The following is a 24,727-nucleotide window of genomic DNA, read 5'->3' as shown; positions in this document are numbered from 1 at the left end:
TCTCTCTACTTAGCTCTTATTTATGCTTTTGATTTTTGGTTTTTGTTCCATGTGAAGTACCTACTCAAGACAGGGCCCTCCCACACTTGTGCCTCCCCCTTCCCTCAGCAGGCTGCCAACCTGCTTATGCAATTCTGGGGTGTTGTGGTCTCTTAGAGTGTTTTGTTCATGGCTGCTGTTATTTGCAGCCTGTTAGGCCTTCTGGGTGATCTCTGATTGTCACTGTAGGTATCATGATCAAACTAGCTCATGAGGGTAGGGTTGAGGTACATGAGCACTAGCTAAGGACTTTTAGGGACTGGGCTTCCAAGAGCAGTATAGGCCACCAAGTTTGTACCATTAGCTGTACTGCTGTTAAGTGTAGCCTAAGGGGCCTGTCATCATTTATAGCTTCCAGGGAGGAAAATGTCAGCTTTGTTAATTCTGATTCTTTCTCTGCCTATTATTTTTGGTTAAAACCCTTAAACTTAATTTTGTAAATTATTTTAGGGACTTTTTTTTGGTCCGTTTTGTTCAGACAAGTTGGGGCATAAGTTTTATTATTTTCCATGCTAAAATTTTGATGAGGAACTCAATGAGATCATTTGGATTTTATTAAAAAAATACTTCAATATAGGCTGGAAGTTAAAAATAGGAGTGATCTTGTTAAAGTGAATTCTTATTCAGTCTTGTTATCGACTGTAGAATAGAATACAGTTTCAATTGTGCTTTCTCTTTTCTTTTTGTAGAATTAAGGTTGTGAAATAGGCAAAATTGTAACAAAAGACCTTTCTTTAGACACTTTGACCTTTTGTCTCTTACTGACCATATTTTTGTGTCTTGATTTATCTGAAATTACCTGAGAAAGAAGCAGACTTTTCAAAAATATTCATAAATGCAGTACTGGGGGTGGTCAAAAAACCATAATAAGGGGGATTTATTTGACGGAAATTAACATTGATTAGAGATAAAGGGTGGGGGATATTAGAGAAGCTGTGATGGAGACAGGATGGCTTCTTTATTCCCAGCTACTGTGGATAGGTGTAGTAATGGAAAGTCAGGGAAGGAAATGGTTTAGTTTTCTTATAAACACCATTTGTGGTGTGCATGAAAGGAACATTTTAGGGATTTGTGGGGAGAAGTATTAGGGCCTAGTCTGAGAGCAAAGGAAGATCAAGAACTCTGAAGGGGAGAGAAGGAAAAGAGGCACTGGTTTCCTTAGAGGTCATATTGTACTATGATATGTATTGTTTGGAACTGTTCTTGTTACATTGCTTACTTAATTAGGAGGAATAAGATCTAGTTTTAAAAGATTAAAAGGTTTGAATGTACTTGAATTCCTTGGTATAGACTGTATTTTTCTATTTCATTTGATCCAGTTGGTGCTGAAACTCCCTGATAATGTACCAGTTTGCTGAATTTTTTAGGTGTTGGTTTTCGCTTTGCTTCGTACATTGATAATTACATGGTGCTGCAGAAGGAGCCTGCAGGAGCAGTGATCTGGGGCTTTGGTATACCTGGAGCCATAGTGACAGTGACCTTGTATCAAGGTCAAGAAATCAATATGAAGAAAGTGACCCATGTGAAAGGTAAGGCAGCCCATCCTCTGTTCAGCTTTTGTCTTCTTCTGCCACCTGCTGGATTATCTGAAAATGAATGCTTATGCTCCAGCCCAGGTCATCCATCCATCCATCCATCCATCCATCCTTTCATCAGTGTTATTTGAGTACTTACTAAGTGGCAGAAACCTAGAATACAGAGAAAAATAAGGCTCAAAGTCCCTGATACTACAGAGCTCGTGGAACAATACAAATTGATAGCAAGTCATATAGTGCTGTGATGAATGTTTTGATGAAGATGTATATAGGGCTGACATGGAATATAGAAGAGAAACATTTAACTCTGGCACTATAGAGGTATGGTTAAGAAGCTTGACTCTGGAATTCCTGTCTGGGATTGGGTCTGACTCTTGTTATTTAATGACTTTATAGTCCTCAGACATGCTATTAAAAATCTGTGCCATAGTTTCTATGTGAAATGGAGATAGTCATAATACTTATTGGATTATTTTAAGGATGAAATGAATTAACACATGTACCAGATACTGTGCTGAGTACTGGTGATATAGTGATGAGCAAAAAAGATATGCCTTCTCCCTTAATGAAGCCCCGTAATGTATTTAGGGGAGGAGACAGGAAAAGAATGTGTGATAAGTGCCACAATGAGGAAGGACATAATGTATGGAAATGCTTAGGGAAGTAGGGATAAAGAACTTGTTATGAGGCTTGTCTTGAAAGATGAGTAAGGCAGACCAGAGAGAGGGAGCGGCTGGGGCAAAGGCATGGAGGTATAAGTGGAGGTGAGTCACTGAAGAAGTGCCAGGCAGGTGGGTAAGTGAGAGGTGGAAGATAAGAGGAGCTGAGTTTGAGAAGGTGAGGTGGGGAGGTAGGGAGGCTTGTTTGTCTTTGCTAATTAGTAGATTCTCTACTTTGGATCAATTGATTTTAAGCGCAAAATAACCTGATCAAATTGGTATTTTAGAAAGATCCCTTTGGCAATACTGTGGAAGGTGGATTGGCTATCAAATAATGCTCCAGTTGCTTCAATTCAAGCATTGGTGGGACTTGTTAGCATGTTATTATGTTATCCAGCCAATACAAAATGAGGGCTTGACCCAAAAGAGTAGCCATGAGGATTGATGGTCAAAAAGATGAGAATTAGCAGCTTTCATGAGCAGGGAGATATTATAAAGGGGTCTCTTTCTAGAAGAGATACGAGATATAAAAGACAGTATGGATGAGGCAAAGCTAGAAGTTGCTGGATGCTGGATGGTGTGCTCAGGGCTGGGTCTTACGAGCTTTAGAATGTGGAAGTGACATCGAGGTAGGTAAGAGACTACTGGGGAAGGGGGTGTTGGAGTTAACATATGAATTGGTGGTTTGAGCAATTAAAATAGACATGTGACAGGGAAGCTGGTGGAAACTTTCCTGGCCCCTATAAACAAGGATGGCCTTGTTAGTTTTATCAGTTATCAGAACTGATGATCTAATCTAGAGTATTCCAGACCCAGTGCTGTTGTCTTCATATTCCAGAAAATTTTCATTCAGCACACATTTGAAAATGCAAACCAGGCATAGATGCAAGGTAAGAACTTCTAGCAGATTTTTAAGATGTTTTAAGGTAAAACTGTTGTTGGGTGAAACTAAGAGACCTGAAAGGGAAACTTCAGCTGATTGAGACATGGTTGTCTCTTGAGCTAAACGATACTGGTAACACAGGATATGCTGAAAATGAAGAATTCCAGAACTAGTGCTTTCTGTTTGTGCTGTGTTCCTCTTAGAAATGAGAAGCATTGTGTGCAAATAGTGGCCCTCTCAGTAAATGACATTGATTTTGGTTTAAAAATAAGATATGGGGTTTCTTTGGTGCTAATAATGTTACCAGTAAATAGGAGACAGAAGGGCTGGGGATGTGGCTCAAGCGGTAGTGTGCTAGCCTGGCAAGCGTGCGGCCCGGGTTCGATCCTCAGCACCACATACCAACAAAGATGTTGTGTCTGCCGAGAACTAAAAAAAAAAAAAAATATTAAAAAAATTTTCTCTCTCTCTCTCTGTCTCTCTCTCTCTCTTCCCCCTCTCTCACTCTCTCTAAAAAAAATAAATAAATAAATAGGAGACAGAGACTACATAATACTGTAGAGATAGATATACAGAATACATTATATTATATAGCATTTCAGTTTTAAAGATTGTTCTTCTGTGTTATTTTTAGAGGTTTTACCCCCTTCATGCCTGTTTCAGGACTAATATGTGAGGTGGGCACAGATAAAGCTGGCGGGTAGGTGGTGATGGGAAGGCATCAAATGTAATCATTCAGAGATGAACTTCCTTTTTTCTTTACAGTGATTGCAAACCTGCTAATTTATCTTAATTTCAATTCTATAATCATCTATCAAGGGCGTAGTGCATATAAAACACTGTCATAGAAACCACAGGAAAATACAAAGAAGGATGCAAACAGTGCCTATCCCTCTGAAGCTCATTCTCTCATGTTTTCCTTTCATATTTTAGTGATTTAGGCTCAAATACTGCTCCAGTTGCTTCACTGTAAAGTGATATATATTTTTTTTGGAGTTAAAATAACCAGCAGTACTTAAGGGAATCAAGTGATTCATGGACTCTTGATGATAATTTCACAGGAAAAGGGGTTGGTAATATTGGTGATGATAGTGGTAGATCAATTTATCAGCATTCCCACATTTACTTGTAGAGAATAAAGGTATTTTAATTTATAGATGTCAGAAAACCTACTTCAATTGGCATCTTGCTCTTTTCTGCCCATGAAGCAAAATGCATAAAGTGTTATTTGGAATAAGGAAGGCAGACATGAAAGAAGATTTATAGTGCAGACAAAAAAAACTGCTCAAAAGAGACACTACAGGGAATATTAAACAGCTAGATTCTATTTAAAAAAAACTATTTTTTTAAACTATGGATTGAACTCAGGGGCACTCAACCACTGAGCCACATCCCAACCCTATTTTTTGTATTTTATTTAGAGATAGGGTCTCACTGAGTTGCTTAGTGCACCTTGCTTTTGCTGAGGCTGGCATTGAACTCACAATCCTCCTGCCCCAGCCTCTTGAGCCACTGGGATTACAGGCATGCGCCACTGTGCCTGGCTTTTATTTAAAATTTTGATGAGGATGCTGGGATTTTCTGTCAGACTATTTCAATTTCCCACTTGGTCTGCCTCTTAAATTTTTACCTGTCCTTATTACCTGCTATTCCTTAGGGACCCAGAACAAAGTGGAGTTTTAACAATGTGTAGGTTTTTGTCCAGCACACTGACACTTAAGCATTGGGATAATAAAAACCTAAAGGATGATCCAAATATGGTCACTTACTGGGTCTGTTCAAATCATGTGTCAAGTAATGCAGACACAAGGAATAAAGCCAGGGAGAATAGGTATATCATCTAACTTTAACAAACATAGCAGGGTGTGTGTGTGTGTGTGTGTGTGTGTGTATGCAGGTGATAAAATGAGGGTGTTTCTGTATTTGTCATCACAATTGAGGAAAACAGACTAATTTTGTCTTAGAAAAACACACAAAAAAGCCAACACCCTTCCCCACTCCTGCTTGCAGTGGTAACATGCATACTAATTTTTTTATATTGCATAATAAATTACCACAAACTTAGGTGCTTAAAATAATACACCTTCACTATCTCACAATCTCTGCATGTCTATGATCTGGCCATGGTCTAACTATGTTTTCAGCTCAGGTTTCACTAGGCTGAAGTCAAGACCAGTCTGTGTTCTCAGCTGGAGGGGTGACTATTGAGTGATCCAGGTCCAAGCTCCTCTAGGTTTTTGGCAGAATTAATTTCTTGAGGGGCAGACTTCATGGCAGCATCCTTGTTGCTTCAAATCTCTGACCTCTGAACCCTTTAGTAATGGCCTTGGTGAGTCAGGCCTACCCAGGACAATTTCCCCTTTTATTCATTGAAAGTCAACTGATTAGGGACTTTAATCACATCTGCAAAATCCCTTCACCTTTTCTATATAACATAATCACAATAGTGACATCTCATCTTTGCTGTTTTCTGTTGATTGAAAGTAAATCACAGGCTCTCTTTTCTCTTGAAGGGAGGGGATGATATAAGTCTGTGACTTTGGAGGTCACCCTAAGGGGTGTCTGCCATGGCATGTGTAGTCTAAGTAACTTGCATGAGCAGTTTTATTAAAAGAAAAGTATTTAAATTTGGCTTATTTTGTATTCATATTTGGTTGTATTGGATTTGAAATTCAGGTTGTAGAGTAAATGTAGGTAAATAAGGGATGGTTTAGGCAGTAAACCACTTTCACCTTCAAGCCACTTCCAAAAACCACTGAACCACTTTTCAGTTGGTGAAGATCCAGGGTTCCATGAGGAGCAGTGAATAGGGCTGCTTCTTTCAGCTCTAGGTTTTTCTCTCTTGGGAAGGCAAAGGTCATGGATAATTTTTCCTTTTCTTTTTCTTGGCTTCTAAGATTTTGGCACAATAACCTTCAAAACAACATCTGATGTGAATAGCAAAAAGAAAAAGCAAGAAAGCACTTTTATGACTAATCATGTCTCTGGGCAAATTATGATCATTTTTTCCCTTTGATTGTTTGCTCTTCTCATTTTGAAGTTGCAATTAATTGGAGAGATGGAGAGAAAGTGCAGATTACATAGTTCTTTACTTATGTCTTTGGCTGGAATATGAAGAGCAACTATAAGAAACAGGCCACCAAATATGCTGTTATGCATGAATCATAAAGCCCTAGTCAAATTGCTTGGCTTTCTCATCAGTGTAACCTAGGACTAGGGTTTATTTTCTGACATTTACTTGATGGAGTGCCAGGCTCATGGTAAGCACTCTTAAGTAGCTATATAATGAAGAAAGGAAATTAGTCTTCCTAGATGGTAGAAGAAAAAATGCAAAGGAACAGAGATTTAAGTGCAACAAAAATGAGAATTTATAGATATCTGGGCCAGGATTGGTAAATTCACCTAAACCAGTGATTTTTCTGGTTTAGGTGAATTATACATTTAACATGTTGGAGTCTGGCTATTGGTGAGAGAAAAACAAGATAGCAAGTTTTCAGAAGTTGTGGTAAGGGTAGTTTTAGGATCCTGAAGGAGGAACTAAAGCTCAAAAAGCCTATCAGGATCAGCAGAAAACCAGCTGGATGGTGAACTTGGCATTTGGTAATGGTGAGCCCTTTGTGGTCAGTGGATCAATTTTATTACAACCTGGTGGGCTTGATGGTGAGTGCAGCTTCTAAAACCTCTTAACTGGACTTTACTGGCCTACGGTAAGTTCCTCTTTAGCCAAACTGAACTGAACTGACAATCCAAGGACCAGCCAGCTCTCCTCGTGAAACATGGTGGCTTTTGAACAGAAGGAAATTCCTTGGGGTCTTTGAAGAAGTCAAAAGCAGATTTCTCTGGGCTCAAGTCTTAATGCCAGTTTCCCCTCAGGCTCTAGCCCAACAGGAAGCCTACCCTCCAGCTATATTAGGTTGATGTTGCCATGTTTTACTCAAATTGTTCATACTCTCACTCCCTTACCGTCTTTTTATTCTTGGGCAGTAAAAGTTTTCAGAAGTTGGTGTAAGGGTAATTTTCTTCACCTGCCATGTGGCCTGCATTGAGGTTAAGGATAAATCTCTAATTAATAGCAGTGATTAGGAATATGTCGTATAGTAGTGGAAGGCTAAGAAATAGTCCTATCCTGGGTTTTCTGGGGGTTTGCCACATCACCTTATATGAGTAATGTTGGTGGCAGAAGGACAGAGCTTTAGTGAGATATGTCAGTATAGGAAGCCTGGAAAGACCTTGGCAAGATTATTAGGACAGATTGGAGCGTCTGCCTGCTCAGAAGTGTAAGCCATACGGAGCATATCACACCTGTGCGACACAATCTGTACTAGCTGCCCACTGTTTCCAAAACAGTGATTTTTCTGCTTTAGGTGAATTATACATTTAATATGTTGGTGTCTGGCTATTGGTGAGAGAAAAACAATTGTGAACATTTGGTCCTGGGCTTAATTGACCTCCTAGAGATGCGAGTTGCAAGCTTAGTGAATTATGCTTTCCAGAGGAGCAAACATGCACCCTTTCACCGATACCTTGGGGTTTTTTGGACATTTCCTCCAGGAAAATAATCCTTTATGGTTTAGACTTTTACTTATCTCCTTATATATATGTATGTGGGATTCTCGTGTTTCTGCGTAGTTCTTGCTGATTAGAAAGAACCACACAGTATGTGGCACATAGTAGGCACTTGGATGGTATTTTTATAATTATTATTTCTCATGGGTTGGGTACAATAACTTCAGAATGCTTTTTCCAGTTTTTACCATTCTTTTCCTTCACATTGATTGGATGGGTATTATAAATTAGTTCATATTCTTTGAAAAAAATTTTATTTTAAATTGTTCATTTCTCGATTTTTCTACTCTTATTTCTTCAACTTTGCTTATTGTTTCATTCTTTTAGGAATAATTTTGTTATTTTGAAGGTATTTTCCTAAATTCCTGAGTATGATGTTGGCAGTGGTGACCCCTGCAGTGTGTTTGAGAAGTTAGGAAGATGGTGGTGGTGGGGGGGGTGTTTCTAAGGAAAAAGCTATGAATGTCTGAAATAGGGTTTTGGATAGCTTCTCAGCTCCTTAATTGAGTTCAAACATCTTAAATTTTGTAAATGACTCTGAAAATATTTAATTAGACAAATCAAAATAATTCTTTCACAGAGAGATTTATTTGTATGTCTTCTGCTTTCTTCTTATTGGTGTACTGTATTATACATAATATTGGCTTCATCATGTCATTCATACTTGCATGCAACATGACTTGATCAATCTCATTTCAGTGTCTTCCCTTTCCCTCCCTTGATCTGCTTGCTTTATTCTATGGATCTCCCTTATATTATTATCATTGTTGTTTTAATGCATTATAATTATATATATATATCAATTATTTATATGTATTGATTTATTATATATTTACTATGTATTACATATGCATATATAATATATACATATATTATATTACACACATATATAATTCATTGCAGTAAATTCATACCTGGACATAGCATAGTTTGATAGATTTCATTTCATGTCCTTCCCTCCTCCCATCATGTCAATTTCCCTTCCACTACACTACTAGTTTCTTATTTTCATCCCACTAATTTTTGATGAATCAGTTTCTTCATGCACCTGTTTGTAGGAGAACGCAGCACCACTGGTGGTATTAATTCTTGTTAGGAACATGAGAGGAGGAGGGGGTTGATAAGAGGGGTGATTGTACTATAAGGGAGAGTTTCAGATTATAAGTGATTTTTTTCTATAATCTGTGCTCACATTTGATTGGATAATTACAAATTAGTTTGGGGTACAGAGAAAAGATTAAATTATGTTAGTATTGACAGTTGGATAGTGTAACAAGAATTTCTGTTTTATGTTTTTTTTATACTAAATTCCCTTGAATTTTAATCTGTGTGTATTTTTGTCTGTCCTCATTTAGGATTATAACTGGGCAACTTATTTCAGTTAAAAATAAGAAGGGATTGGTACAGATTACAGATAAAAATGCTGCTGCTCTTGTCAGTTCTATCTATTTTTTCTGAAATATGGCCAATCTTTATAACTTTGGATACAGTTTATCACAGAGTCTGGAAATAGCTATAAATGAGTATAACTGGGCTTTAATTTCATTTGAAGTGATTGACTGATTAACTCCTTGGAGACCTGTTGTTATTTTAGCACCCTCTAATACCTGGATGGTGATACTGGATCCTATGAAGCCTGGTGGACCTTTTGAAATGATGGCACAACAGACTTTTGGGACAAGAAATATTACCTTGAAAGTCCATGATATCTTATTTGGAGATGTCTGGCTTTGCAGTGGGCAGAGTAACATGCAGATGACTGTATTACAGGTAATGTTCCAGAGTAGTAACAATAAATAATATTGATGATAAAGAAGAAAGACAAGGGTGCAATAAGGAGAAGGAAGGCTGTTTATATTTATTAAGTATTTACCATGTGTCAAGATCTGTTCTAAGTGCCTTCATGTGTAAATTAAATTTAACAACCTTAATAAGTAAGTTTGATTAAATTGGCAGTAATTGATTGGCACTAATATGTTTCTATACTTTGTTTGTTTTAACAGGTTAAGAACTTGGAAATGTTTCTGTTTTCCCTTACTCTTTCTACCAATCTGAGTTTCTTTTCTAGTTTATTTTTATTTATTTATTTTTTCCTTCCTTCATTATACACTTTCCCATCTTTGAGAAATATTTAAATTTGAGGTTTAAAATCTCTATAATTAGATCATGATCTCAATTCAGCTCTCTTGAAAATTTTTTTTATTTTAGTCCTTTCAGATTAGAGTCTCTTTTTTCTTCTCTAGCTTCTATTCCTTATAATTTCTTCTTAGTGGCTTAAAAAAAAAAAACCTATTACTAAATAATGCTATTTGAAAAGATCTCACTCTGGACATATCTACTTCATTTCATCATTAGTTTTCTAATTCAGAATCTAAATTCTTTTTTAATATTTACTTTTTAGTTATAGGTGGACACATATCTTTATTTTATTTTTATGTGGTGCTGAGGATCAAGCCCAGTGCCTCATGTGTGCTACCGAGAGCTCTACCTCTGAGCCTCAATCCCAGCCCCAAGAATCTCAATTTTTATATTTAGGTTTTCCTAACCAATATTTTATTTTTTATAGTTCTTGCCTTACTTAAATATATGGAAAACTTTTGAATTGAAATGCTTATTAAACTGAATTTTGACTAGACTCTTTAATTTAGGTGAATGGACATAAAATTGAAGCTTTATCTCTTGATAGAAAGCATGATTTTGTATAGAGGAATTGCTGTTAACTCATTGAGGAAAACAGTAATTTCCTTAATGCTCTAATTACAGCTCCATGTTTGCACAGAAAGGCATGGACCAGATCTGTTTGTATCTATATAGTCACTTTCTCAATAGCAGTCTATGCCAAGGAATCCTATCCCATTTTCTGTCAAGCTAAATCAGATCTTGATTGTTACGAGTAAACACACTCTTTCTGCCTAGAATTTACTCTTAAGCATCTTCTGTACTAAGCTAGTGCTGTGAGCTCTGAGATGTAGGGGAACAAAAAAAAAATTCCATCTGAAATATCCAAGTGTTAATTTTTTATTTTAAACCATGCACTTGGTTTGCAAGACAGAATTTTAGGTGCTGATGGTATTGAAAGCCAAGTTTTCTAGTCTCTTAACAGTCAGTAGAATCTTATTTTTTTGATCAGAAGGATCTATGACTCCCCTTTTATTCTTTTGCTTCTTTTCCCTCTACAGGTTCCCCCCCAACCTCCCCCCAAAACATGCATGCACTCAAGCTTGCATCAAACACTGTCTTTCTTTCCCTCCCTCCCATGTGACTTTTCTGAGGAGGTAAAATTCTCACTATAACCTACCACTTTTCACATTCAAAGAAGGAAATGGCAGATTGTATGCCCATCTTGTTGTTAGGGTAAAGTGGAATTTTAAAATTGAATGTTATTTATAACACTGAGTGAGATGTTTATAAATGGAGAAAAATCTAAATGTTCATCTGTTGCCTCCTAAGTCAGGGTAGGTCTTAAGACTTGGATATTTCTTGTTAGGCTTAGAAAAAGATGGCCAATATCAGACAGGAAACCCATTTCTCCATAGGTTGTCACTCCCCATATTCTTAGTTTACCAGTAGAGAAATTAAAATCTAGAAAGGAAGGACTGGTACCATATCTCAGTAAAAGATTCACAGGAGTTTTGATGACTGGCTTCTTTATATTATTATGTCAACTTTAGGATAACTGTATTATGCTATAGTAGAATATAAAGTAACTTACAGAATATCCAAATTCTTTTAAGTCAGTAATTTTCTCTGTGTCCTTCACATGCCTGCATGTGCATGCACACACACATTCACATATGCATGCTCTCACATGCATGCCTTGTTCTCTCATGCAGACCCCATGCCAAGATCCTTTGAGGAAATAGATTCTTGATGCGTCTTCATTAATTCAAGAATGTGGTATAAAGGTTACAAAATGAACACCGGTGAGCAGCTGCTTTGATGGCTAACGGTCTGGTCCCTGGAGAGGCAGCAGTGCTCTCCCTCAGCCTCAGCAGCGTTAATGACTTCAAATACCTTGGTCTTCATTTACATCCTCATTTAAATACTTGGTAGAAAAATAATTACACTGAGGTGTTTGATGAGATGAAATCTGATCTCAGCAGATGGAGTAAGGCTTCCCCTTTCATCAGCAGGGAAACCAAGTGTCATTTAAATGAAAATCTTCCTGAAATCTCTTTATTCCTGAGTTTGCTGCCAATATCCCTGAGGAAATGCTTCCATCAAAAAGGCCTAGTAATATTGGGAAAGGCTACCAGTTTCAGAAGTAATTGTCATCAGGTACAGCAGAAAAATTTTCCCCATCCCCATTTTTGTTAACACTTTCTGTGATTTTCAAGTTCTGGCTTGAAATAATACACAAGTGTGAGTTTGAAAATGGAAGTTTTCCAGGCAATGTTTTGGATCCAGTTCCATGTGCTGGTAACAATACAGGAGAATGCCAGCCACTCTGACTCCATTGGCCTGGCAGTACACTAATCGTTAGCAACTAGTCTAAAAGACAAGTAGCATGTTCTCCCATGCTCCCTCCCCAAGCTGGCATCTCATTGCCATGAGGCGCTTGAGTTCCCAGTCAGTGCGGAAGCTAGTGTGGGTGGAGAGGATGAAAGCAGTTTCATCCACTGTTTCCATGGAAGCAACATATGATCCTTCGTGCTTAGTGCAGAACTGAATTCCAAGGGAGGAGACTTTTTTACAGGTACTTGCTTCTGAAAAATAATTTCCCTGCCAGAATATACTGTGAGTGCATTAGCCTGTTTTTACTTTTGAATGTTTATTTCACATTAACCTTGCCAGGCAAGATCCTGAAGAAATAGGCCTGGATTTCCTGTGGAATTTTACTGAGACTGTATAATCTGTCCTGAAAGTAGGAAGACCAGTTACCTGGACAGGCTGGAGCTGCTGCTACCCAGAAGGCATTTCAGACCAGAATTCCCATTGTGACTAAAAGAGCCATTTCATTTGATTCTGGCCATCTCATTGGCCAGAGTAGGCTCAGTGGCAAGTCAAAAGATGATTCCAGGGGTAGCATATTTCAATGAAATTCTCTGTGGGGGCACCCTGGCTGCTCCATCATTTCTTTTCTACTGTGGGCTGGAGGGCCAGCTGTATTCTCCATGGTGGGTAGGAGGGAGAGCGAGCCAGCTGCACACTCTGTGGCTGGAGGCCAATGGAAAGTATCCCAGCCTTCTGTGCTGCTTGTTGTGGCGGTCCAGACTCAGCTGGAGCGCCTGTTCCCTGGGGCTAATGGTAACTGGGCTTCCTCAAGCTCCTTTGGCCCTTTGTTTTGGGAGAAGCAGGACTAGTTCAGGGGATTAAGGAAGAGTCAAGAGAAAATACATAACTGAAAAGGTAAAGCAAGATATTGTCTATCTGTTCTTTTTAAAATAAAGGAAAACCTTAACTAAAAAATCAGGATTTAAGGAAATGGCAGTGTATACCTCATAGAGGAATGAGGTTTAATAGGACTAATGAATAAACTACTCAGTATAGTACACATATTCTTATCCAGAAAAGCCCTTAGCCACTCCTGTCATATTCTTGGTAACTGATGAAGATTCATAAATGATTTAGTATAATGTGATATATCTTCTATGTTTAAATTCTTGGGACTGTTCTGAGCTGTTATCCTGAACACCACCTTTCAGGTTGCCATGCACCCATGCTTTTCTCTAGTGATTTTTTTTTAGCATGACAAGATGAGAATGTATGCACTGTGAGATTGATTCCAGTATGTTTCAACTATCACTTTCCAGGTGTGTTTCTTTTGAATACACTTTTCTTGGATGATATGGATTATATTACATAAATCTACCTCCCCATGGCCTTTTTGGCTCCATATAGGCTCTCTAAGCTCATTTTTAAAAAAGAAGTTACTTGCCATGGCTTTCCATTATCAGATAATTTTTCAGAGCAGAAGTATTTTAGTTTTAAGATACCAGTGGTCTCTACTTACTAGTCAATATTTAGCCTAAAGTACTGCAACCCCCTCTTGTCTACCATAGACCTACTTCCTAAGATCATTGGGTTCATTACATTCAAATCCTCCTTGGAACATGATTCATCATGGTCTCTTTTAATCAAAGTGGATCAAGGTGGTTCAGTCCAGCTCATTACCAGTTCGGGTTATTTCACTTAATTTCAGTATATTGAAGGCTCAGAAGGAACTCAGTGAGTAGGAAGTATTTCCTAAGAGGCGGCAGCCAGTTCACCACCCATTAGGTTAAATAACATTTCAATTTCTCTTCTAGATATTTAATGCTACAAGGGAGCTGTCCAGTGCTGCTGCCTATCAGTCTATTCGCATCCTCTCTGTCTCACTCATTCAAGCAGAGCAGGAGCTGGAGGACCTTGATGCGGTTGACTTGCCATGGTCTAAACCTACCTCTGGTATGTGAGCACTTTAGCATGTACTGTATGTTAAAGATGGGTCAGTGCTTTAAGTGGAATCTGTAAGCCCCAATGTGGTTCTTATCTATTATTACTGAATTATCCTTTTACTTATTTGTTATTGATTCTTCATTCCATTCCTGATAGTCATGTTTCACTTGTTTTATTTTTCCCCAAGACTCCAAAAGACCTTTTACTTGAGGAAAAGACTCTTCCTTCAATTTTGGTGAATATATTGAGGCTATTCAGCATGAGCTGTGCTAGTATCTCTCTCTATTCCCTTGACCCTCTGTTTTCTCTTCCTTCTTTTCTGTGTTTAAGGACAATTGACTGGTATCCTTTCAGGGCTAATTCTGATGGCTCTTACTTCTAGGGCCTTCTCTTATCCCTTAGGCTCAGTTCTCTCCCCCACTGTCTATTCAGCATAGAATCTTTTATTTCATGCCTTCTCAGTGTCAAGCTCTGTGCTAGTCCCCAAGGACACAGCAGTGACTAAGATGGACACGTAATCCCTACACAGAGTGTAGCCTTTTATTCTAACAAAGAAAGTTGAACATAACACCCTTCTCATGAAGCCTCATCTCTCTCCTTTACTTTTTTATACTTTTCTAGAACATCTTTTGTTTTCATTCTTTTCATGACCTTGCCATGGTTCTTTTATAATCTGGTTTCTGCTTCCATCTCAACAATTTGTTCAACTCAAGGCTACTACTCTTCTCATTTTGAACTCCATAGACCTCTGTGGCATTCAACTCTGTGGATCACCCCTGCTAGAAATTGCATGTTCCTCCTAGCTTGCATGGTACTTCCTTTTTCTATTTCTCCTGTTATCTTCTTCCCTGTTCTTTGCTTTTCTAATACCTTTCTTCAAATGTGGTTCCTGTGTTCTTTCTAGGTCCTTTTCTTTTCTGTCCATATATGCTTTACCTTGGTGACCTCAGTTTCTCCTACATTTTCAAGAGCTAATATATTCAGCATATATCTAAGTGCCCACTATGGTCAAGGAACTGTTCTAATTGCTGTGGGTGTAGTGGTCAATAAAATAGACAAGAATACCCGATCTTATGGTACTTACAGTCTAGTGTGAAGGAATATGGAAAATGAATAATTAGTAAATCACATATGTAGTATCTGATGGTATTCTGTCTCACACTGTCTGAACTCTCCCCTTATAAGAGCTCTGGAACAGAATGGATTTAGGTTAATTTTTGGATAATGTTTTTTTTTTTTTTTTTTTGCTTTATGAACTCTTATTATGTGTTACTATGTGTTATCTGAAACTCAGGAATCATTTCCTTTTGCTCTCTGAACTCAGACTGAATAAATTTGGACATCATAGGATAGGTTAGATGATTATGTGTGCTAGTGAGACAAAAGTAAATAAACAAAATACATCAGGGAAAGGAGGCCATATGGAAGGATTGGTAGGGAAGGATAGGTTGGGATGGGGTAGTGCTTGCAATTTAGAGTGGCAGGGGAGTCCCAATTGAAAAAGGTGACATTTCAGTAATAACCTGAAAGAGGCAATGTGGATCTCAGCAGAAAAGCATAGTGGGTCACGTCTCTCCCATAGTTAGAATCTCTTCTTACTCTTCTATTGGCACATTGCTCTGACTTAAGGACTCATATAATTAGATTTGACCCAACTGGTTGATCCAGAACACTCTCCCTGTCTCAATCCCTTAACCCTAATCACATCTACAAAGCCCTTCAGCCATGGGAGAGTATACATTTGCAGGTTCCAGGGATTAGGCTGTGCACATATTTGTGTTTTTTTTCTGTTTGCCATGCATTCTCATTTTCCAGTTGCTTTCCATTTTCATTACTTCAAGATGTAGCTCCAACCTCCCCTCCAGATTTACCTTCACTATTCTCCTTTTTAAATCTCTGCTTCAGCCAAATACTTTCAGATATTTCCTATTTCACATGCTTTTAACACGTTTTTTCCTCCTGCCTAGAATCATAGTTCTGCTTATTAAATTTCTGTCTATCCTTCAAGGTCTCTCCACTCCCTTCAGCCCTCCTAGTTACTGTTATCTTCTACCTACCCCTCAGTGATCCACCTTAAACCAGCTACCACAGCTACTGAACAACAGCCAATATACAGTTACTGACACTTTATTATGTCCTAGACATTGGTGATACAGATGTGAGGAAGATGAAGACCTACTTTCAGGTGGCTAGTGGTGTTGTGGGTGAGGGAAACACTGAGTGGGTTATTGAAGCGAAATATAGTGATAGAGCTAGGTATTGGGATTATGGAAGCACAGGGGAGGGGAGGTCAGTCTTTATCAGGCTTTTCATGATCTGACTTTCATTTGACATTTTTTATTTGGTATTAAAATTCCTTAATAACTATTTGTATCTTCTGAGGCACTTAATGTATTTTGCTTTGTATTTTATTCAGCAGAATATTTATCTTATTCTGTAAACTGCAAACCTAAGAAGAGAAGTCTTTTCAGATCTCTTTCTTTGCTATATCTCAACCATCTAGTAGTTCCTGACACATAGTAGGTGCTCAATCAATTTTAACTGATTTGAAATTGATTTGAATTTCTACTATTCTATTATCAACTTTTGGGATTCCAGCATTATACTGTGTTGAATTTGGATCTTCACAGGGCTAAGCCAGGAGGTCTTATGTTGGGTTGACTTGATTCTATCAGTTGTGTGTACATGCATGTTCCCCTCTTTGTCAGCTTTCCTATAACATGGAAATTGTTCACTCTAGCCTGTGTTGGTTACTGGGAAATATGGACAAACAGTTTAGATTGCTGAAAATTTAAGCACTGGTTTTCATTTCTGTTGCTTTCCCTTTTGGTCAGACTTCTTATCACTATGTGTCCATGTCTTAATTACCATAGCTATAAAATTGACTATAATATCCCTCATAAAAAATACACATTTCTTTTTTACCTATTGTATCCTTGCTTTTCCCTTCCACGGAGAACAGTAGAAATGAGTCGCCAGGTAAGAACAAAGGCAGAAAAAAGGATAATATAGGAACCCAGGGGCCTTTGTGCCACTTTTACCCACTAGGAGGAGTATTAACATTCTTAGATTCTAAGGAACCTGAGGAGATGGGGGAAAAATGGGGAGACCTGTTTGCCTGGCTGGAGAGTTTTGGCTCCCTGATTATGTAAGTATATTATTTATACTCAGATTGAGAGTAAAATTGTTATTTGCCTCTGTGCCAGGCTGAGAGCATTATTTCCTAATTATGGGAAGCATTTGAAAAAAATTGAAGACAGATAAAAGAAAACCATCACTAAGGCTATAGTATTCCCTTTGGAAGGTTTGAGAGATGCTTGGTTTTGGTGCTATATTTTCTCATTGCCTCTCAATCTTATCTTACTTTTCGATGTCTCAGAAAGGTACAGAAGGGATGATCCAAACTCACTCTTTTCACCTAGACCCATCTAGTAGCTGTAGCTCATATTGTATCCACTTCTTTCCCCTTTTCTACTGTTTATTTGGACAGAAAACTTAGGCCAGGGAAATTTCACGTACATGTCAGCAGTGTGCTGGCTCTTTGGGCGTTACCTATATGACACTCTGCAATATCCCATTGGACTGATCTCCTCCAGCTGGGGTGGGACACCCATTGAAGCCTGGTCATCTGGAAGGTCCCTGAAAGCCTGTGGAATTCTTAATCAAGGGTAAGAAAGAATTTCTCCTGGAAGAAAGCCTACCAGAGAAGTATGTAAGAGAGAAGGTCATGGTCTTTGTTGGGGGGTTAAGTATATGTTGAATGCCCACATATGTGTTGAATGTATGGAATTTCTTCACGCGCAGGTGAAGTGTGGTGTCATCACCACCACAATCATCTGAGAACATGCCAAGAAGGAGTTATGGTCCTTTTCCTTAGTAATAGCCATACCTGATGCTTACAGAAAGCTTCCTATATGCCAGGCACTGTTCTAAGTAATATATATATATATATTAATTCACTTAGTACTCAGAGCAACTCCTTGAAGTGTAGAATACTATTAACATCCTATGGATAAAGATGAAGTCTCAGAGAGGTTTAGGAACTTGCTTATGGACATGATTAGTAAGTGGCACATTCTGGCTCCAGTGTGTGCTTCTAACCATTAGGCTGTATTTCCTGGAGAATAAAATAGTGTAGGAACAAATGAATGAAGATGTACTAAAAACTATGTTAATATACTGACTTTGAAAGCCCATGTAGGAAAATCTGGATCAGACAGAATGTATAGGGGAGAAAGGGCTAGTTAATAAAAATCCTGATACTAATGCCAACATGGAAATGAGCAGGATGTGAAATGTTGTCCTGGACACTGGCTGTGTCACTCTGGGAGGAGGATGGACTTTGTTCTTGATAGGGTTTGAGTAAAAGCTTGCCTGAGGGAGAGTGAAGACATTAGCTTTGGGCAGAAAGAATGACCTCTAGTAGAATAGGAGGAAGGATCAGATCTAGCACATGGTGGGGGTGGTGGTCTGAAGTCTAGGCCTTATAGACCTCTGGGGATGGGAAGGATAAGGGTGTGGAGAAGTGGGTATATTCAGCTACTTGAAGATAAATTCACATACATTTTTTTATAAGGAAATTTGAGACTGTTCAAAGTTTTTTTTTAAAAAATGTTTTTTGACCCAGCAATTTCATTTCTGGAAATTTATCTTAAGGAAATAATTAAGCATGCATGCAATAATTAAGCTAAAAGGAAGGTGATCATAGCATTGCTTATAAAAACAAAAAGTTTAAATCAATCTAAGTCTTCATCCATTGAGTAGTAGATAAACTTTGCCTGTGTGAGAAACTCACAGGGAATCACTTCTCCCTTCTGGTTTCACTCATCTCATCTGGAAATTGGTATGGCCACTCTGAACTCATAGAAAGACACCCTTAACCTAGGAAGAACCTGGAGGTGAAATTCAAAGACTAATTACATGTTTTCAAGTGAAACTGAGTAACCAATTTACTTGTATGTTGCTTTCATCAGAAGTTTGTCCCATGTGGAAGTGGACAGATGCCTAGCTTAGGGATCATCATGTGATTAATCACTAGCTTTCTGGTGACATATGTATTTCTCATTGATTATAGGCCCATTCCACAGGATTCTGTAACTGGTCCCAGTGAGCACTCTGTTCTCTGGAATGCCATGATCCATCCGCTACAAAATATGACTCTGAAAGGGGTGATATGGTACCAGGGTGAGTGCTCTGTTTGTTGATTGTCCATCATATAACTAGCTTTTGCTGTGTAACAAACCATCCTAGAATTTAGTGGCTTAATATAATAATTTTGCAATTCTATTTAGTTCACAATTCTCTGGGTTAGCAGTGTAATTCTTTTGTCTGGGTTGCTTCAGCTAATTCCCCCTGAGCTTTCTTACATATCTTTGGCCACCTGGCAGGCCTCTTTCTCAGATCTGTTGACTGGGGCTATGTGCTGGGCACCAGGTTCTCAGGTGGCCTTTCCTCCTTCATAAGCCGGTTCATTTATTATTTGCATAGTAGTTTCAGGGATCCAGTTGCTTCAAGAGAGTGAAGCCCAAAGCTGAAGCACTTTTCAAGTTTTTGCCCACATCACTTTTGCTGAGGCCTCATTGGCTAGAGAAGGTCACAAGGCCACTCCTAAGCACTGTGGGAAGGCTACTTTCTCAAGGCAAGGATAGGGGAAGGGCAGTAATGTAAGCCATTCTTAATTCTACTCCAGACTCCTTTCATGATTTTGGCTGCTTTTTTAGGGGAGTCCAATATGAATTATAACAGGGACCTATACAATTGCACGTTCCCTGCACTCATTGAAGACTGGCGCCAAACCTTCCATCATGGCTCCCAGGGGCAGACAGAACGTTTCTTCCCATTTGGATTTGTCCAGGTATGTATTGAGAGGAAGAGGGTTTATGAGCATTGGTGTAGGATGTGCTATTTAGCTCTCTTCCTGGAATTCGTATTCCTTTTTCCCCCTTCATAGTGTGCCAGTACTAGAACTGAATTAAGGCTTAATTCATGAGTTCGTTGATGAGACAATCTTTTTGAAAAAATCAATAAGCAACTGATATATTTTTATTATTAAAAAAAGGTTCTCTGAAAAACTATTAAAGAGATAAGCAAAAAAAGAAAAAAGAAAAGCTAAAACCAGTGAGAATTCTATAATCTAAAGATGATGACTTGACTTTCTGCTCATAGTTTTGAAAGAGGATCCATTCCACAATACTATATCCTATCTTGCTTTTTATCTTAATGTGCTGTGACCATTTTTAATGTCAACAAATATTAATCTTTCACACAATTTATAACGATTGCAGAATATTCTGATATATGGTTGTATTGTAATGTATTTACTGAGTTCTTTTTAAAATTTTTTATACTTTAGTGATATTGAACCCAGGGGTGCTCTACCACTAAGCTACATCCCCAGCCCTTTTTATTTTATTTTGGGACAGGGTCTCAGTAAATTGCCCAGGTTAGTCTTGAACTTATGATCCTCCTGCCTTAAGTCTCCTGAGTAGCTGGGATTTTACAGGCATGGGACACTGGACCTGGGTTTGATGAGTTCTTCTTTTTTTTTTTCCTTTTGTAAAAACTTTTTATTTGTTCTTTTTATTTACAGATGACAGTAGAATTAATTCTGATTTATTGATAAGTTCTTAATAGATAGGTTCTTACTTAGGTTGTTTTCAGTGTTTTGCTTTTTATAAGTAGTGGCATATTTGTTTTCTTTGTAGCTGATTCCTTATAGCTTAATTATTTCCATAAGATAAATTTCCAGAAATGAAACTCCTGGGTCAAAAGCTACACCTTTATAAGGTTTTGAAAATATCCCCATTTTTCTGTAGAAATTTATGAATATAAATTTTTACGTTTAGCATCTTACATGGGATCTTTATATCCTCCCTTACTTGCTATTGTGTATTCTACCCTCCAGAATGTGCCACTCTCTCTACTCGTAGACATTGTCCATGTTTCTTGCCTGGAACAGCATTTCTTTCCCATGTTTTCCTTGCTAATTTTAACCATTCTTTAGGCCTTAGCCTAGATATTAGTTAGTAAACCTTCTGTGACTCTCCAAAGTCTGGTGTTGGATTTCCTCCCCCATATAATGTGTTCTCTTAGCACCCTTTACTTCTCCTTTTTATTTTTACTTGCATATAAGTTGTGCACATAGCCATATTTTCCTGGATCACATTTATTATACTCCTAGTATCTAGTTGGTTGGCACTCATTTAATAATGTCTTAACACACAAAATGAGAAAATCAAGACAAACCATATTTTTGATTAGAGGTAACTAGTTTAGAAATATTTGCTTTCAGCCTTGGAAAAGGAATAAATATATTTGACCAAATTCATAATTAACTTGTATTAACTGTTCATATGACCCAAGATCTGATGTTTTAGAAGGGTGGTAGTTCTGGCTTTTTTTGGAACATAGGAAATTAAACACATAAAGTGTTATGAAAACAAGCTCTAACTTACAGTGCAGTAGCAGAGATAGATTTACAATATGAATGGGACATATATAGTTTAGACATTTGCCTCCCTGAATCCCACAAACACTTTTCTTCTTACCATTCTCCCATCTCCTCCACCTTGTCCTGATTTATTATATCTCCATCCATTTTGTTGTGGTTATGGGGATTGAACTTAGAGGTACTCTACCACTGAGCTACATTCCTAGTCCCTTTTTATTTTTTGAGAAAGGGTCTCACTAATTTGCTGAGGCTGGCCTTAAACCTGTAGTCCTCCTGCTTCAGCCTCCTGAGTTGCTAGGATTACAAGTGTGTGCCACTGAGGCCTGCCCTCCTTTGTTTTTGAGTAAAGATTTTTTATAGACTTTCTTTCCACTTAAAATGCTTTTGTGATTATTTCTTTTTTCTTACATTTTGACTTTGAAACAAGATTCTCATTTTCCAAACAGCAGCTCCTGCTACCAGTTCTGTATTACTGTATTTTTTCTCTCTTAGTCTATGTATGTGGTAATTTGAAAATGATTTGAGTAATTCAAACCAAAAGTATGTATTGAATACTAATTAAATAACTGTGAGGTGCTAGAAATATGTCACTGAGATCCCCTTTATGTTTTTTAATTTACAAGTTCTTAACCTCCAGGCTTTAATTTTATCATCACTAACACAAATATGTTGGTTACTCTTGGAAAACTGGAAATATAAAAATATATATTTCTTTAAAAATATGTATATATGTGTGTATATATATATATACACACACATATCTACACACACACACACACACACATATTCAAAAGGAAATATCCAATATGACAAAAATAATGGTTCAGAGCCTGGGTCTAGAGCTAGATGGCCTGGATTAAAATTCCAGCTCTAATACCTTAAGTTTTGTGATTTTGAATAAGATATTGAACCTCTTTGTTATTTTAGGTATTAAATAACTTAATTCATGTAACCTGACATAGGCCAGATAATTTTAGTGTTTATTATTATTTGAAGAAATTAGAATGGGGGGGCAGTTGTTCTGTTAGGAGGGATTAATTGGCTTTATAGAAATATTTAGTTTGAAATGATGGTTGCAATAATGAGAGCACAGTTAAAAGATACAGACCTTTGGCTCTATGGAGAGACCAGGGCTACATGTGTACTGAAGAGTTATTGGTAGAGAGGTTACCAGAACATGAGAGAAAGATGAGCAGAAGGCTAGGACCTGGATCCTTAGGGGTATGCTTTTTAAAAGGGGGTTTGGAGGAACAGACTACAAACTGCGGTGTTATTTGTAAAATCTTAATGTGGCCAGTTTCATATTCTTTGGCTGGCATATGCATTCATTAGTGGCACAATATTTCTACTAATCATAGTGGGAGACTGAACAGTGCTCTATCTCAGATTAGGAAAAACACAAGAATTCATCTGGGTGTGGAGTATGCTGGTGCCCCCAGGTGGCCAGTGCCGAGTAATGCAGCAATTAAATAATAAACAATTGCTGCAGAAATTCTCTGCAAACTGCCATTTTGGGAAAAGACTTTTGTGTTTCATTGAGCTTCAGGCTACTACTTACTGCAGACTGTTTCTGGTGGCTTTGCTGCTGTGATTCTCATGGCAGTAGCTGGTGAACATGGCTCTGTTTTCAGTCTTTGGGTGTTTTGTGGAAGAAGTAGGGTGACTCACTGGATCTTTTCTCCCTTTTCTAGTTTTCATGAGATTCCACTGTGAAGCTCCAGTGTCCTTTATCATTTGACATGGAAAGGCGGATTTGCTTAGGAGAATTTTAATAGGAGCTGAAATATCCCCTTAGTTCCATGTCATAACCAAGACTCCTTCCTGCTACTGTTGCAACTTGTCCAGGTTTTTCAGTCTTTCTGGATCCACTTGGAAAGTAAAAACTTCTTTTCTTCAAAGCTTCATTGGGCCAAGTTTATACAGATGATGATGGCAGGTATTTCCTGGGCTATGTGAGCAAAATGACGGTGGAAAAGTCTGTTTATAATGCAGTGCCTCTGATGGGGTCAGAGATTTTGAAATGGAGTCAAAAGACAATATGGGTACTAGCCCAAACTAAACTGTTCCCCAATTTGGGGTCTGATTTATCATTAGAGTATGGTTGGTGAGAGAGAGACAGAGAGAGGGCTAGGTTGGTGCCTTTCGTTGGCTGGAACTAGGGCTAAATCTCATCTGAGATTTGAGGTTCTCTTCCAAGCTCACATGACTGTTGGTGTAAAGAAACAAAAGGAGACAAAGGCAAGATGCAGAGGCAAAAATGGCTGCTTGTCTAAGAGGCTGGTTTTATTCACAACACTAGATTACATTAGATCACTGGCACCATTAGTACATTATTGTTTATTATATCATTAAGTAGGTTTACAGTAGGTCACAATGTAAGATGTTTTTGCTTATGATTAGATATGTGCTCTGGCCAGGCATGCATTGGTTATCTCAGTGGTTCCTGGGAAAAACAGCAGAATGGTAGAATTCATTTCTTTGAAGTTACACAACTCATGGTAGCTTACTTCTTGGAGGTCAGCAGGAGAGAGTCTCTTGACTTCTAGACCCTCTTTTAAAGGGCTCCCCTGACTAACTTAGGCTTACCATGATACTTTCCCTTTTGATGATCTTGAAGTCAACTGATTAGGGAACTTACTTACATTTATAGAATCCCATTATCTTTGCCATGTAACATAACATAATCACGGGAGTAAATTCCTAGTGCTTTTGCCATGGTTGTCTGTTGGTTAAAAGCAAGGTATTATATAAGGATGGGTCATTACATGTCATTTTTGGATTCTGCCTGACACACCCAGATATCCTCATATTGTCCTCTCTTACGTCTTCCTTGTCTTTGTTCAACTCGTGTACTCTCCTCTTTTCCTTATTTTTTTCCAGTGCACTTATCACTTTTTCATATGATATACAATTTTCTTATAATGTCTATTGGTTTTCCCTCCCCACTAGAATGCAAGCATGGGAAGTGATTCTTATGTATTGTTCAACACTCTGTCTCCTGGGCCATTATTAATGCTTGACACTGAGTAGGGGCTCAGTAAACTTTTGTTAAGAAAATTAATGAATAAATGAGATGACTGATGTTATATGAACTGTTGATCTTTCACAGGCTTCTTTTGGAACAACGTCATTCCACAGGTATTCTGGTACTGCTTGCCTTAGATCCCAAGCAGATGTCAAAGATTCCAAGTGATGGATTTAATCCTTTCTCTGGTGC

General features: G+C 38.0%; 1 protein-coding gene across 2 annotated transcripts in view; it reads left to right on the top strand.

The window, feature by feature from the left end:
- Positions 1 to 24,727, top strand: part of Siae (sialic acid acetylesterase) — a 33,143-nt gene that overhangs the window by 2,207 nt on the left and 6,209 nt on the right. Inside the window, exons 2-7 of one of the 2 annotated variants that reach the window (XM_026404619.2) lie at positions 1,407 to 1,568; positions 9,277 to 9,452; positions 13,931 to 14,069; positions 17,551 to 17,728; positions 19,135 to 19,244; positions 19,781 to 19,914. In XM_026404619.2, coding sequence (XP_026260404.1) covers positions 1,407 to 1,568; positions 9,277 to 9,452; positions 13,931 to 14,069; positions 17,551 to 17,728; positions 19,135 to 19,244; positions 19,781 to 19,914 — 899 coding nt within the window. The remainder of the gene's footprint in view (positions 1 to 1,406; positions 1,569 to 9,276; positions 9,453 to 13,930; positions 14,070 to 17,550; positions 17,729 to 19,134; positions 19,245 to 19,780; positions 19,915 to 24,727) is intronic. The other variant, XM_026404621.2, reaches the window with a different exon arrangement.

The sequence above is a fragment of the Urocitellus parryii genome, chromosome 4 (assembly GCF_045843805.1).
Source record: "Urocitellus parryii isolate mUroPar1 chromosome 4, mUroPar1.hap1, whole genome shotgun sequence".
Taxonomy (NCBI): domain Eukaryota; kingdom Metazoa; phylum Chordata; class Mammalia; order Rodentia; family Sciuridae; genus Urocitellus; species Urocitellus parryii.
This window is presented reverse-complemented; position numbering and strand designations above follow the sequence as displayed.